At 41.0% G+C, this 16,145-nt stretch overlaps 1 protein-coding gene across 2 annotated transcripts in view; it reads left to right on the plus strand.

The window, feature by feature from the left end:
* VPS13A (vacuolar protein sorting 13 homolog A) overlaps positions 1-16,145 on the plus strand; it is a 108,233-nt gene that overhangs the window by 44,966 nt on the left and 47,122 nt on the right. For both annotated transcript variants that reach the window (XM_069002521.1, XM_069002522.1), the window contains exons 32-39: positions 148-315; positions 959-1,266; positions 1,995-2,142; positions 3,005-3,155; positions 11,780-11,904; positions 12,590-12,759; positions 13,349-13,569; positions 14,688-14,920. In XM_069002521.1, the coding sequence (XP_068858622.1) occupies positions 148-315; positions 959-1,266; positions 1,995-2,142; positions 3,005-3,155; positions 11,780-11,904; positions 12,590-12,759; positions 13,349-13,569; positions 14,688-14,920 (1,524 nt within the window). The remainder of the gene's footprint in view (positions 1-147; positions 316-958; positions 1,267-1,994; positions 2,143-3,004; positions 3,156-11,779; positions 11,905-12,589; positions 12,760-13,348; positions 13,570-14,687; positions 14,921-16,145) is intronic.

The raw sequence follows: 16,145 nt of genomic DNA on the forward strand, positions 1-16,145 counted from the left end.
TTAATTCCTTTTTTTATTTTCATATATTGTTGAGATATTTGAAGTAAAAATGTCTTAGTGGTGTGAGGTACTGTGTTTTGTTTTGGAGTTAAGTTTCTCCAGTATGTAAGGTTTTACAGTAGAGATGCTATTTTTTTTCTTCTTAAGGCTCTTTACATCACAGAAAAAGAAGTCTTCAACTTCAGAATGGTATCATATGTGAATGCAACAGATGGCATTGCATACACAAACATGGATGTTGTTGACAATCGTATTTACCTAACTGTTGGGTGTATTCAAGTAGTTTTTGTCAAAAAGTTTGTTTCGTCTATTTTGGTAAGCTAAATTTTCCAGATACTGTTTCTTAACATATAGGTGAAGTTGTCAGAGCAAGAAAGGGATAAGAGTGGTCCATACGGGGTGTTGTCCATTTGTGTAAGAGCTCCAATATACTATTGTAAAAACTTTACTGGGATTGATGGTTGGGCTATTTATTTTTCCTCTACATGTGCTTTTTACTGTGGAGCAGATGAGTGAGCAAAAAGGTTTGCTGTCATTAATAATACTGTTTTTCTTAGGTGATTTGTGACAGCTGTTAAGTATACATCCATTCATTATTTTTAACACTGAAATATAAGTAAGAAACCCTGAAAATTAATGCCCTTTCCATAAATTCTGCTAAGTGAATCAATCTTTTGCTGCTTGTATGATTAAATAAAATGTAATTCCTACAAGTCATGTTACAAGGTCATTGCTCTTACTGTCTAATTTTCCAAATATTTAGAATAGCAATTTATTTTTATATGTGCATAATTTGTCATATTTGAGGGAAGATTATCCTATTAAAGAATCTGGACAAAGTGTATAGCAAAAATAACATCTTAAGATGCTTTGCTATTTAAATAACTATGATTCATAATGTTTTTGAAGTACTGTAATTCTTAATAATTAATTCCTGAGACCTGTATTCTTTTCCTAGGCTTTTATAAATAACTTTCAAGCTGCCAAGGAAGCTCTTACTGAGGCAACTGTTCAAGCAGCAGAGAAAGCAGCTACAGGTGTAAAAGAGTTAGCAGAGCGTAGTTCCCGTTTGGCACTAGATATCAATATCAAAGCACCTGTTGTGATAGTTCCTCAGTCAGCAATGTCTGCAAATGTCCTGGTGGCTGATCTTGGTCTGATCACTGTGAAGAACCAATTCTTTATTGCTAAAACAAAAACACGGTATAATCTCCCACCTGTTATTGACTCTATGACGGTGAAATTGAGTGAACTGAAGTTATACAGGTAATGTAGTGTCGATATTTTTTAAATCCATTAAATCCTTTTGGTATTCTTCAGTTAGAGAGCTTTGAGGAGTTGTTAAATAATTAGTTTATGGTTGGTGATTGACAGATACACTATTATCTTGGAATATAACAGCAAACTAGTATTTTTTTAAAGCAATGAAAATGTATGTCTTAGGGAAAGAGCAATCTACACATCTTTAAACAGAAGAATGTTTGAAGCAAATGTTTGTTTAGGGTGAATTGTGTATTACTATATATTTATGCATTATTCATTACTTTGGGACAGGTTATACACCTATTTGTATTAGACTATTTTGATGGGGTTTTCAAGCTATGCATAGCAGCAAAGGTACTGAGTTAGCCATAAAGAACTGTTTGAAAATGGTCCTTGGTGCAGGGGATTAATGCAGGGAGAGGGAAGGGTAGGGGCTTTTCAAACACTGTTGAAGAGTACTGAAGAAAGAAGGAATAGCTCTCCACTGGAGAGCAGGTAAGAGGTCCTGACTTGCAAGAAGTTTGTGTGTTGCATGCCTATTATGTGCCCAATACTTCCTCCCTGCCAAGGGAAGATGTCTAGTTCGTGGAGTAAGGCTTTATCTAGAGCTACTTGGGGTAGTATAAAGGCAGTTTTATAGCATTATTTAAAAAGATGAGGAAAAGACAGAAATGTGTTTGTTAGAATGTGAAATATGTTAAAGCTGGGAGTATTGTTTCTTCTTTTCACAGGTCTTACTATGAGCAAGATTCTTTGCAAACTGAAGTACAGTTGCTGCAGCCAGTCAATCTGGAAGTAGCTGTTGAACGAAATTTAGCTGCTGCATGGTATAATGAAGTTCCCGATATTGAAATATCTGGCCGACTCAAGCCTATGAATGTAAGCACTCGTTTCTGAAAGAAACTGTTAAAATATGTGTGGAAAACAGATTCATTTTTCTCTATAAAAGTCCAGGCTCAGTAGTTAAGGTATTGTTTGATTTCAAGGCATAGAAGTAGAGTAGATTTTGTTGTTTCATAGGGGAAAAAGGAAATTAATAGATTTCTGTTCTAGTTTAAGCTCCGTATTTCATCTGTGATACTCCAGGAAGACTTTGTACTATGAATTACTGTTGCTAGTTAAAAATGATTATGCTGTTCTAGCCTTTTACCTGTCAATGTCTTTCAGTGAAGGATTGGAAAAGTTGGGGTTTATTGGTTTGTTCAATAGCAGTGCTGAATTTGTACCTATGACAAGCCTGAATTGTAATTAATGAGCTGCTGTGCCACATACATACTCACAAATCTGTGAGGCCAGATGGGATTCATCCTAGGATGATTTAAATTTAACATTAAGAAATAGAAAGGTTGTGAAGTCTATGAGGAAAACCAACTTGCTGGATTTTGAAATAGAACTTGTAAGTATTAATGTAGAGTAACTAGTGCCTTGTCACTAAATGCAGATAAAAATTTTGGTTGACTGTAAGTCAAACTGTATATATATGTGTTCTGACATTCCAGTTTCTAAATTGTAACATGGTAGGGAAAGTTTGTGGATGAGAACAAAATAATGTGTGACTGACTTCGGATTTCTAGAAATTGCTGCAAGGTGTTGTGTGAATTTGAGAAGAATGTTTAGTGTCCTAAACAGAGACTCAGATGAGATTAATTTGGTTTATCTGTTTATTTGTAAGCTTAGCTTTTAGTTACCAAAAGTCATGTGAACAGAGTTGTTCTGATTTCCATTCCAATCTCTTTTAAAGCTAATTCTTAGTCAGGAAGATATTACCACAATACTGAGGACACTGAATGAAAATGCAGGTGAAAGCTCTGGTGCATCAACAGCTTTGCCAGAATTGAAAGCATCAACTAGTCATTCCAGTGAAATGCATGGTCCTTCACAGCACTCTGCAGGTAATATTTTCTAAAATGACATCATCTAACATTTTTAGGTATTATTGTCTGGATATTACTTCTGTTGGAATTGCATTTATAAAGGATGCCAGATTCATTTGTGTATACCAATATTGTAGAATCACAGGATAATTAAGGTTGCACAAGACCTCCAAGATCATCAAATGCAACCTTTGACCAAATACCACCATGTCAACTAAACCATAGCACTAAGTGCCACATCTAGATCTTCTTGAACACTTCCAGGGATGGTGACTCCACCACCTTCCTGAGCAGAAATTCTTCCTGATGTCCAGCCTGAACCTCCCCTGTCTCAGCTTGAGGCTGTATCATCTTGTCCTGTCACTTACTAGCTGTCTGTGAAAAGAGACCAGCCCCCATCTTGCTACAGCCTCCTTTCAAGTAGTTGTAGAGAGCAATAAGGTCCCTTTGAGCTTCGTTTTCTCTAGCCTGAACACCCCCAGCTCCCTCAGCCACTCATCATATAACCTGTGTTCCAGACCATTCACCGGTTCCATTTCCCTTCTCTGGATATGCTTCAGGACCTAGATGTCTTTGTTTTGTGAGGGACCCAGAACTTGAAACAGGATTCGAGGTGTGGCCTGACTTTGGGTACTGGCTGAGTACAGGGGGACAATCACTGCCCTGGTCCTGCTGGCCACACTATTTTTGATACAGGCCAGGATGACATTGGCCTTCTTGGCCACCTGGGCATAGCTGGCTCATGTTCAGCCACTCCTGTCTAGCACCCTCAGGTCCTTTTGCCCTGGGTAGCTTTCCAGTGACTTTGCCCCCAGCATGTTGCACTGCCTGGGGTTGTTGTGATCCAAGTGCAGGACACATGGCATTTCACCTTGTTGAACCTCCACTGGCCATTGGCCTCAGCCCATTGATCCAGCCTGTCCAGACTCACCTGCAGAGCCTTCCAGCCCTCCAGCATATTGATACCCATGCCCAACTTGGTGTTATCTGTGAACTGACTGAGGGGCATTTGATCCCCTTGTCCAAATCCTTGATAAAGTCTTTAAACAGAACTGGTCCCAGTACTGAGCCCTGGAGAACACCACTGGTGACGGCCACCAACTGGATATAATTCCATTCACTACCACTCTCTAGATCCAACCATCCCGGCCAGTTTTTAACCAGCAAAGAGAGCACCTGATGGGTGTGACATTGGCCAACCTCCACTCATCTGGGACCTCTCCAGTTAACCAGGACTCATGTTAAATGATGGAGAGTGAGTGTCTTGGTGAGCTGCTCTGCCAGCTCCATCATCACCCTAGGTTGAATCCCATCTGGTCCCATAGACTTGTGAGTGTCTAAGTGGCACAGCAGTCACTAATTACTTCCTCATGTATTGCATCAGGTCGCTTCTGCTCCAGGTCTCTTCTGCTCCCTGACCCTGTCTATCAGCTCAGGGGGCCAGTTGCCCAGAGAATAACCATTTTTACTCTTAAAGACTGAGGTAAAGAAGGGTTGAAGTATCTCAGCCTTTCCCTCATCCTTGGTGGCATCCGCATCCAATAAAGGGTGGAGATTTTTCCTTTGCCTGCTGTTTGTTGTTAATGTATTTGTAAAAACACCTTTTATTTTCCTTCACAGCAGTGACCAGATTGAGTTCTAGGTGAATTTTAACCTTGCTAATTTTCTCTCTACATGAATCAACAACATTCTTGTTCTCTTCTTCCAGTTGCCTGCTCCTTCTTTCAAAGGTCATAAACTCTTGATTTTTACCCCTGAGTTCCTCCCTATTCAGCCAAGCCAGCACATAGAGACAGTCTGATCCTGTGCCTATAAGATTTCCTTCTTAAGGTACATCTAGACTTCTTGGACCTCTTTGGTTTTAAGGGCTTTATTCCCAAGGCACTGTCTGAACCAGTGTCCTGAACAGGACAAAGTCTGCACTTTGGAAGTCCAAGGTTTTGTTGACACTCCTGAGTATTGAAAACTCTTTTGTCATGGTCTCTGTGCTCAAGATGGCTCCGACCACAGTGTCTCCCACCAGCCCTTCTCTGTTTGTAAGCAGCAGATCCAGCAGGCCAGCTCCCCTGGTAGGCTCACTTCCCAGCTGTGTTGGGAAGTTATCTTCACACACTCCAGGAATCTCCTGGACTGCCTCCTCTCCACTGTGTTGAATTTCTAGCAGACATATGGCAGGTTAAAATTTCCCATGATTTCATGACAATCATGAAACATCAGCCAGCTGATCATAGAATAGTTCATCCATCTCCTCATCCTGGTTGGGTGGTCTATATCAGACTCCCACCAGGATACCTGCCTTTTTGGTTTTCCCCCTCATTGTCACCCATAGGCACTCAACCATCTCATCACTATCCTTGAGCTCTGTACAGTCAAAACACTTCCTAATGTACAGAGCCACCTCACCACCTCTCCCTCCTTGCCTGTCCCTTCTGAAGGGCTTGTAGCCATCCAGTGCAGCACTCTGGTCATCCCACCACATTGCTTTCCTGCTGCACAGTGGCCTCCAGCTCCTCCTGTTTGTTACCCACACTGTGTGCATTGGTGTAGATGCACTTCAGCTGGGCTACTGATTTTACCCCTAACCCTGGCATCCCACCCCTAGGCCCATCTTCAGTGAGGCTGATCTTAGTCCCATCTAAACGAAGTCTAGTTTAAAGCCCTGTTAATCAGCCCTGCCAACATGGGCAAGAATCCTTTTTCTCCCTTCACGACAGATGAATCTCATCTGTCTCCAGCAGTCCTTGGTCAAAAAAAGACAGAATTCCACTGATGTCACCAGCCTTTAAGCAACGTGTTCATCAGGTGGGTTCTCCTGTTCATTTCAGCATTCTTCCCTGCTACTGATGGGATCAAGGAAAACACCACCTTATGCTCCTGTGCCTTCAACCAGTCATCCTGAAGTCCTTTCTAATTGTCTTAGGACTTTTTTCCTCAACCTCATCGTTGCCAACCTGTACAAACAGAAGTGGGTAATAATCAGGGGGCTGAATCAGTCTGGAGGATCTCACAGAATCACAGAATGGGTCATGTTGGAAGAGACCACAGGGGGGCGTCTAGTCCAACCTCCCTGCTGAAGCAGGGTCATCCCAGAGCACATGGCACAGGATTGTATGCAAACAGTTCTTGAACATCTCCAGTGAGGGAGACTTCACAACCTCTCTGGGCAATCTGTTCCAGTGTGTGGTCATCTGCACAGTAAAGAAGTTCTATTTGGAACTTCCTGTCCCTAACTTTCTGCCCTGTCCACCTCACTGTCCACTGATCCAGGCACTGCTTGCTGAGTTTGCCTGTGAGGGTGTTGTGAGAGGCATTATTGAAAGCCTTGTTCGAGTCAAGGTGCTCTTACCTCATGCATCCAGGTAGTTATTTCATTATAGAAGGCATTCAGGTTGGTCAAACATGATTCCCCTTAGGTGAATCCATGCTGACTACTCCTGTCTTCCATGGGGATGGAAGAGATGGCCTCCAGAATGAGGCCCTCCATCACGTTTGCAGGGATTGAAGTGAGGCTGACTTGCTGGTAGTTCCTTGTGTCCTCTTTCATGCCGTTTTTGAAGACCAGGATGACATTTAGTTCCTTCCAGTCCTCAGGCATCACTCCTAACTGCCACAGCCTTTCAAAGATGATTGTGTGCAGTCAGCTCTCTCAGCACTCATAAATGTATCCCATCGGGGCCCATGGTCTTGTGGATGTCAAGATTGCATAGGTGTTCTCTAACTCAATCCTCCTTGACCAAGGGAAAGGCTTCCTTCCAACATTCCTTTACTCTGGCCTCCTGGGTCAGAGATTCCTGAGGGCTGGTCTTGTCAGTGAAAACTGATGGAAAGAAGACATTCAGTAATTCCTCTGCTTCCTCTGTTACCAGTGTCCCCCTGTCAGAGACTGAAATATTATATTTTATGACTTAAACATTTTCTTAAAGGACTTTTTAAAACTGTATTACAAAAGCTGAAGAGAACACTACCACACCCTGGATGGGGCCCTGACTGAGGCCTGACACTGCTCCCTAATGAAGATAAGATAAAGTAACAACTCAGGGCTGAGGACATTCACTGAGCACAGGGTTAACACCTCCAAGATGAGAACGACAGCCCCAGGGCTATCAGCTGCCAGGCTCGAACAGACCCTTGCACCAAGGGGTGGAGGGAGGAGAGGCTTTGGGTATCTGGGAAAAGCCTCTGGTCAGAGGCGCAGTGACTGCCCATCCTCCACTGTGCCAAGGAGCCCAGCTGAGGGGTCCTCACCGGGAGGGGGGAGCTTATCCACAGCAGAAGGGGGTGACATGGCCCATCACAGGGGCCCCCCCAAGGGGTCCCCAGACCCTGCACCAGAGCCCCAGAGATGATGCAACAGACCCTCAGTGTTGCAAGGGACAGTGTGTCAAGCTGGCCCCTGCAAGGGAGGCACGTGGGCATTCCCACCTGGCCCAAAGTGTATATGAATCCACGGAGTTCTGCACTCTTTGGCGTGTGGTGGCATGACATGGCCTGTGGCAGCGTGTGGCGGTGTGGCCATGGCAGTGACAGGGGACCCTCACCATGAGCAGAGCAGATGGAGGGGAGCAATGAGACGTCGCTGGGACCCTCGGATGGGTGATGCGCTTCCATCTAACCCCTGTCACCTCTCCCTGTTCTCCCACCCCCCACGCACACTTCTTTTTTCCATTTCTTTCTCTCTTTCTTTTCTCTTCCCTTCTCTTTGCCTCTTTTACTCTTAAATAAAATACATCCATTTTTTGGCAACAACATCTAACCTTGTTTGGTTTCAATCTCACTTCTGGGAATATTTTGAACCTTCTAAGTTCCTTCCGGTTTATGCTCAGAGACTTAGCTTGCTTTGCTTTTCTGGGTTTAAACAGGATCGTAACACCCCCCTCCATTTAGCAATGGTCCCACGTTATCCTTAGTTTTACTTTTGTTATTGAAGAGGGCCTTCTTGTTGTCCTTGACATCCTTGGCCAGATCTAATTCCTGATGGGCCTTGGGCTTCATTGTCTCAACTTACCCTGACAACCTTTCTATACACATTCCAAGTAGCTTCACCCCACTTAAATCTCCTGTGCATTTCCTCTGTATGTGTGAATAGTGGCAGAAGCTCTTTATTCATCCATGGAGATCTCTTCCCCTTTGCCTGATTTCTTGCTCGCTGGCCTGCATTGGGATGCCAGTTCTTGAGCCTGGAGGAAGTGATCCTTGAATGTCAACTCTTCCCTGCAGGGCCTGTTCGCATGGGATTCTTGCAAGAAAATTCCCTGAAGTGGTTAAAGTTCTCTCTCCTTAAGTCGATGGTTACAATCTTACTTGCTGCACTGTTCACTTCTTGCCCAATATGGAGGTCCACAATCTCATAGTCACTACCCACCCAAGGGTGCCCCCAACCCTCACATCCCCCACAAGGCCTTCCTTGTTTGTTAGTGTGAAGTCAGGCAGCACAACATTCCTTGTGGGATCCTCTACTATCCATGACAGGAAGCTGTGATCAGTGCTTTTCAGGGACCTCCTGGGCTGTTTGTGTTTCACAGTGCTGGTTCTGCAGCAGACGTCAGGGTAGTTAAAGTTCCCCACAAGAATCAGTGTCCGTGACTCTGAGGCTGCTTTGTGCTACCTGTCGAAGGCCTCATCCACTTCCTTCTCCTGCTTGGATGGCCTGTAACAAACACCCACAAGTGTTGATGCCTTTTCCTGGTCTTGAAATCAAGAGTCATACATGGTTAGAAGGGGAAAAGGGATTTTACCTTGGTATTTATTTTAAGGATCCTTAGGTGCACATGTCCATGCATAGAAATGCACCCCGCCCAGTATGCCCCAAAAGATTGGGTATAACATTATAGGTTTTTCTAATTAGCATATCTATCAAAGATTCCCCAGTGAGAGGCTCGAGTGAGCCCCCCTCCCCAAGGAGCCTTCCCCTGGATGGTTCTATCTTAGTTTACAGAATGTATTCTGAAGAGGACCTTGGGGTCTGGGGCACACTGATCCCTAGCTACGAAGCTTCTAGAATGTTTAGTCTCTTAGCTTGACAAACAAGTCCAAGAATGTAGGGAAAAAGCACTAAGAATACAGAAGTTGTAAAAAAGGTATAATGGGTATAAAAGAAAAGGCAAAAAATCTTCATGGCATCAGTGTCACCCTTGCTGTTCTGCCCTTTTATCCTGACCCATAAGCTTTTGACTTGCTCATCATCCACTACAAGACAGAGCTTGATACATTCCAGGTGTATCCTCACATAGAATGTTTCTAGTAAACGGAATATAGCCCTCCATGACAATATTCCAGTCCTGTGAGTTATCCCACCACATCTTTGTAATTGCAGTTATGCTGAAGTCCTTTGACTGCACACACATTTCTTGTTTCTCCTGTTTGTTCTCCATACTGTGTGCATTGGTGTACAGGCACTTTGTAGAAGTATTTGTGCAAAGGGATGCCCCATAGTCTGTCTTGTAGTTACATCATTGGATGCTTGTACTCCCTGAATATATTCCCTCTTAAGCCTTATTTTGCTGCTTGGGTGATCACTGTAGTTCTGCCCTTCCCACACCTTATCTTTGTCAAGCCTGGCCCTGTCCCTGTTCCCCTTCAAATCTAGTTTAAAGCTCTCTCAACCACAAGCCCTGCTAACTCTTGAGATAAAATCCTTTTTCCCCTTTGAGACAGGACAACTGTGCTTGTTGCCAGCACGCTCAGTGTTCTATAAAATGACCCATGATGAACAAAACCAAAATTCTGATGGTAACACAGAATTGTGTTACCGAGGTGTTCGTCTGCATGATTTTCTTGACAGGACAGAAGAGAACACAACTTGTGCTCCAGGTCCGTTTCGTAGTAGTATCTCTTACCTGAGCCCCAGGGAGGCAGCAGACTTCCCTGTGGGATAGGTCCAGCTGGCATGCAGGGCCCTCAGAAGAGAGTCACCTGTAACAATTACTCTTCTTTCTCTCTTTTTAACCTGAAATTGTGATGCATTTGGTTGACTGACTTTCTCTGGGCAACTCTCCAGGTAGTGAAAGTAGATCTTCACTATCAGTTGTTTCACCCTCAAATTCTGGATCCTCTTACTTATTTCCTAAGGTTACCTGTGAAAGCAAGGGAGGTGACTCTCTTGCTGCCCCCAACAGGGACCTGTTTCCACTTCCCCCTTGTCTTTTAGATCCCCTCCTTCTGATGACAAGTGTTGGAGTTCCTCTGACTTGTGCTGAGCTTCCATCTCCTGCATTTCTCTCAGGAATTTTCACCAGTCTGTTTTTCTGTCACACCCCCTGATACTCTTCAGCCTCTCTACTTCCTCTTTAAGCTCAGCCACCATGCTCAGCAGGTCATCCACCTCGTCCCACTTCACACACATATAGTCTCTTCTGCTTTCTGGTGCTAATGTCAAGCTCAAACACTCCCTGCAGCCACAGGCCTGGACAGCTGCATGCTTCTGAGGAAGCTTGGTCTGGTTGCTGTGCTCCTATGAGCAATGGCTTTTGGCTTTATGAAGATGACTGTTGTGTCTGTTCTCATGGGGTAGGTGTAAAGCACCAGGTGAGCTCTCCTCCAGAGCTGAGACGGTCACTGCGTCCTCCTACATGAACTGCTGCAGCAAGTGCTGTGCCACATCCTTCTGATGTGCCGTGTCCTGTTTGCCCATTTTTTCACTGTGCTCCAAGTTTCTCATGCTCCCTAGAGTCTTTAAATCTCCCTCAGTTGCTCTGGCAAGGCCCTCACCATATTGGCCTCACTTATGAGAGCTTCTAGTCCCCGCCAGATCTCTCCCCTCTCTTAGGTTTCCCTGACTCTGGGAACCCCCTGCCAGGCTCTCTGAGGTAATTTGTCCTGTAATTGTAGGCACTGCTGCTGTTGTTGCTGCTGTCGCTAGGTGCCTCATTGGCTGATGCAGTCAGTTGACTGCCAGTGCATCTCTTATTTTGACATTGTGGTTTAAGCTATATCTGATGGTAATGATAACGAATAGGAACAACTGGACCACTGTAGTGAGTTTTTGAGCATGACATGTAATGTAAGGACTGTCTTGTTTTCCTGGCCATAATGCAAGGCAACACTTAAAGGTCTGTCGACTACATTTGGCAACATCCCAAGTTTGGAAAGTTCTCTTTCCTGTATATGCTGGTTTTGTTGCTGTTCAGATTGAGATCTGTTTGTCTGTTGTAATGATGACACCCCTGAAAGTTGTTCCTAAACAATACATGTTATTGCCCATTGACTGTTCAGCACATACTAAAAACAAAGGCAAGTAAAGTTAAGAAAACCCTCTTTTGCTGCATTCCTTTATTAAATGCAAAACCCAGCAAAAATGTGGCAGATAAACAAATGAGGATTAAAGTAAATTTGTATTCTTTGTAAGAGTCTTGCACACAGTACTGTGTAACATTAAGGGGAAATTGTACATTTAAGTTTTGAAGATGGTAAAAGCTGCATCTAGAATATGTAAGCAGAGTGTTTTATATTCTCAAACATTGTGTGATTTTGCCAAAAGTAGTTACATAAAGCATGATGCATACATGCTGAGTGTGGATGGATTTACCTGTGGAGAAAAAGGGAAGTTGCTGTCTTTATGGTCATAAGTGAGGATGTTTTGGTTTTTTCCTTATTTGCAGTCAGGTAATTTTCTTAATACTAATGATTTTTCTGATTTGTGAAAGGTGTAACTGTTGTGACATCAGCTGTGGTGGAATTGCATTCACCTATGAAAACAAAAACAACACTAAAACTGGACTTCAGATTTGACTCTCTGACTTTAGTGTTGTATAGTCCAAATTCAAAACAGGTAAGTATAATTTTGATTACAAAGAGAAATCAGCAGCTTTCCTGTTGCCTAGAGTCCTGGAAATGCTGAACAAGAGTAGCTTAATTTATGACAGACAAAGTGTGTTCTAGCAATAGTAACAAATGTGATGGAAATGATGGAAGAGCTATTTTAGCTAAATTGTTTGGCAGATATTACAGGAAATAGAATAACCAGTGGTAGCACATAATGTGTGGCATCTTCTGTCACCTGACTAAAAAACTAATGAAAATTTATATTAATTTAAAATATAGCTTGGGAAGAAAAAAATGCAGAGGAGTGAAACATATTCATTAGTTACATGTAGAGATGTGTACACAAAATTGTGGAGAAAGATTCTTAAATTTGTCAATAGGAATGCATTTATATTCATCTTGATTTAAACTTAGAAAACTTGTCACCAGATTTCTGACTAAAAGTTTGTAATTAATTGTAGACTTAGGTCTCTCACTAATGACAGGTTGCTTCAGAAAGATGGTAGAAGGGTAAAGCTTTGCTCTTTGAAAGTTTTCTCTTGTATGTTGTTGATTGGGGTTGTCTTTTTAATTAGTAGTGGGTTTATTTAATTTATTATTATTGAAAATATTATCAGTTAGAATAAAACTGTGTATCACACCTATATATTATTTTTGCTACTGTAACCAAATCTACATGTTTGATTTAACAGGTTAACAGTTTGGATCAGAGAGATGACCTTTTGAAGCTTGCAGAGTTTAAATTAATTCTGATGTCAGCTGCTCTGAAAATGTTATCAGATGGTTCAATGAATGCTTCAGTCAAACTGGCGAACTGTACATTAGATGATAAAAGACCATCAATCCAGAAGGCTACACCAAGGTCTGTAATTTTACATAATTTACTGTTTATTAGAAATGTTTCCATTTTATTAGTGTTCTGTTAAAACCACAATTGTTTTAGTGTAGGTGTTCTAAGTACATGTTACTGTGGATTTATGTGTCTTACTTGCCTTTTGTTCCACATATCTTTATGAGAGACCAATATAAATGCTAGATACAAAAAATGAAATAAACCGAACTTTAAATACTAATCTAATAAATGCACATAGAAAGCAATTCCACTTTCCACTTTAATGAAATGCTAAGTAAGACTGAGATGATGTTTCATGAATAGTAACAAACTTCAGTAAAGTGTAGTACTTCTGATATGTAAATGAGGAATTATGTTCGTTTGACTTGTTAAAATTATGAACACCCTTAGTTGCAAGTGTATGGGATTCCAGTTAGTTTTAAAGTTATATAAAATTTGTGTTAGTGTTTTTATTGGTCGTGTTTTAAAATCATTAGTATTACTTTTTAAATTCGGTCTTGTTAATGGATTGCAGCTGGGATGAGAATCTTGAGTGTTTTTCAGTATTTGTGGCCGGCTCTTTATTGTTACATTAAATGCCTCCTTAATTGTCTTTCAGAATGCTGGAAATGAAACATGGATTTGAAAAGAAAGTTATGGTGGATATAAACTACAAACAGGGGAGAGATGGCACTATTCTTGATGTTATTGCTCAAGAGATATACCTTTGTGCAAGCATGGAGTTTCTAATTACTGTAGCAGATATATTCCTAAAGGCTAATGCAGAGAGTGCTGCTGCACAGAGAAATCTCAAACAGTCATTACCTTTAAAGGACCAAGGTATATACCAGTATATACTGGAAATAGTTTAAAATTTGTGTTTAAATATCAGCTTAATTTTGGTATTGTAATACTATGTAAAAAATATAATTCTCCTTTTATGCTATTTCCTATGTTTATGTGTATAGAACAGCTTCGTGTAACCATTGATGTTGCTTTCTTTGCATCATGGAAATAGATTCATGACCTTTAGTCTTTGTTTCCAAGTGATGTCTTGTCTTACTAGACAAAGAAGATACATAAAAATGTATGTTTAAAATAAAATGGGAAGAATAATGGAGCTGTTATATTGCGCTTACACATGGAACCAGCCTGCCTGATATTGCTGCCTAGAAATGTTGTCATTTCTTTTGTCCACTGATGTGCATTTCTTCCTACATCAGAAAACGGATTTTTAGATTGAGTACCTGACATCAAAAACTGGTCCATTCGAGCAGGAAATACTCTTTTTTTCTCCTCAGGTGTGCCAAAGCAAGTCCCTGGTTTTTTGGTGGTATTTTCCTGTGCCCTAAATATTATAGTTGTGTTCTTCTCAGCCAGGCCTGTTGTGATTATTTGCTGATGATCAAAGTCTGAACAGATAAGGAAGTCTTATATGAAAGTATATTTTTATTGCAAGTGGTTACATTAAGCATCAGTAAATGGTGCATTATTGTCCTGTGGAAAAATGTGGGTTTGCTACTCCAGAGAGCAGAAAATGTGCCCAACTCTTATCAGAGTTGGCAGATGTAGGTATGGAGTGAAGCTGATAAATTTGTTAATGTCAGAGATAGTAACAGTGGTGATACTGTTACCCTTTTCATTTTGACAGAGAAGCTTTGTGGAATCCTTTGTTGTACCCAAGAGTAATTAGATATTAAATGGTTTTGTGCCTGCAATGAAGAGCCTAGAAATAAGTCAGTTGCAGGGATCTACAAATTTGCTGACACTAGTTATGCTAGATCTTACCCCTAAATAGTTAAGGCCTCCCCAGTAAGTTACAAGAATTAAATAACTACTGTAATTAATATTATTAAGTATAATAATTATAAATTAATATTAATAATTAAGTCACAACAAGCAAATAATTGAAATGTAATCTTTGAACAATCAAACTAATGTAATTTATATTTCTGAAGCACCTGTGCAGCCTGTATCTACGATGGAAATGAACATTGTTGTTAAAAACCCAGAGATTGTCTTTGTGGCTGATTTAACAAGAGGTGATGCTCCTGCATTGGTGGTTACAACACAGTGTGAGATATTCATTAAAAATAGCCCTGAAAGGTACAACATGACAGCTGCTGTTAAAGAGATACAGATGAAAGCATGCCCATTTCTTCCAGAAGAAAGGAAAGGGAACATTACTACGGTGAGTTTGCTCACTACCGTGAGTTTGTGTGTATTTAAAAGGTGCTGTGTAAGTTACACTACTAAAATACAAGTATTTTTGAAATGTTCTTCATTAAAATGTATACTACAGATACATGAGTAAAATATGGTGGTGAACATTTTGTTGATTTTATTCTCTTTTGTCTGATATGCCTAAAGCATCATCTTGATCTATGGCATTGGGGTTTGCTTTGTATGACAAGGTACAATGAAGAGCCCCAAGGAGTAAAATGTTAATTATGTTTCATATCCTACGTAACCCAAATAAATAGAATTTTGTAAGTATATGCTATTTCAAATGCAGTATAGTAAATTTGGAATGCTATCAGTCTAAAACTTTGTATTAAATAACTATGTAAGAGAATAACAGTGTCACAAAAAAATGGGAAGTGCATATTATGAAATAGTTTACTTACTGTATGTTGTGCATTGATTCCTTTATGTTAAGGTCCACAGATCTGTTATATTAATGCTGCCTGTTTATATTTTGGCAAGAGAATCAGACTTGCTAGTTACTGGCCAGGTGGAAGTGCATCGACTCCTGGAGCTTCTTTCAGCTTTTCTGCCTCTACAGCAGACTGTACCTCAGTTAACTCTGTGATGATATTTTAGCATCAGAGAAAAAATTCAAATTGACCGTATATCCAACAGTTACACATGTCCTCAGACCACAGATGAATTTTGAAGAGCAAATGTTTTCAGGTCTCTGTTAATGCCTGCTTACTTACAGAGTGATGTAGGAAAGATCAAAGCTATAAGCAGAAAGGACTGGGGCTTCCCCTTCATCTCAATTTCAGGTAGAATCATAGCATCTCAGTTTACTCCTTGGGTATACACAATCTTTAACTGCACTAAAATGTTAACCTAGTCATTTAGAAAGTGATGTACTTGGCACTGATAGCCCCAACACAATACAAAGATGTTCGACATCTGTTCTTGTAGTTGACAAACATGGTGTAAATGTGAAAAAAAGAAAGCTATTGAAAGGCTTCACACCAAGTTTTCCCTCTTACAGGAATATCTTCTGATGGAATCTCTTATCTCAGACTGTAGAAACAGGGAAAAAGGCCTGAATCTGACAGGATGCTTGTGCTGTAGATAGGGAAAAAAAACTTCATAGGACACTGGTTTTAGTGCTTAAAACAGTACCTTCCTTGAAAGATTCAGAAAGTTTTTGAGAAAAGTCAAAAAAAAAATAGATTTTA

The sequence above is a fragment of the Aphelocoma coerulescens genome, assembly GCF_041296385.1.
Source record: "Aphelocoma coerulescens isolate FSJ_1873_10779 chromosome Z unlocalized genomic scaffold, UR_Acoe_1.0 ChrZ, whole genome shotgun sequence".
Classification (NCBI taxonomy): domain Eukaryota; kingdom Metazoa; phylum Chordata; class Aves; order Passeriformes; family Corvidae; genus Aphelocoma; species Aphelocoma coerulescens.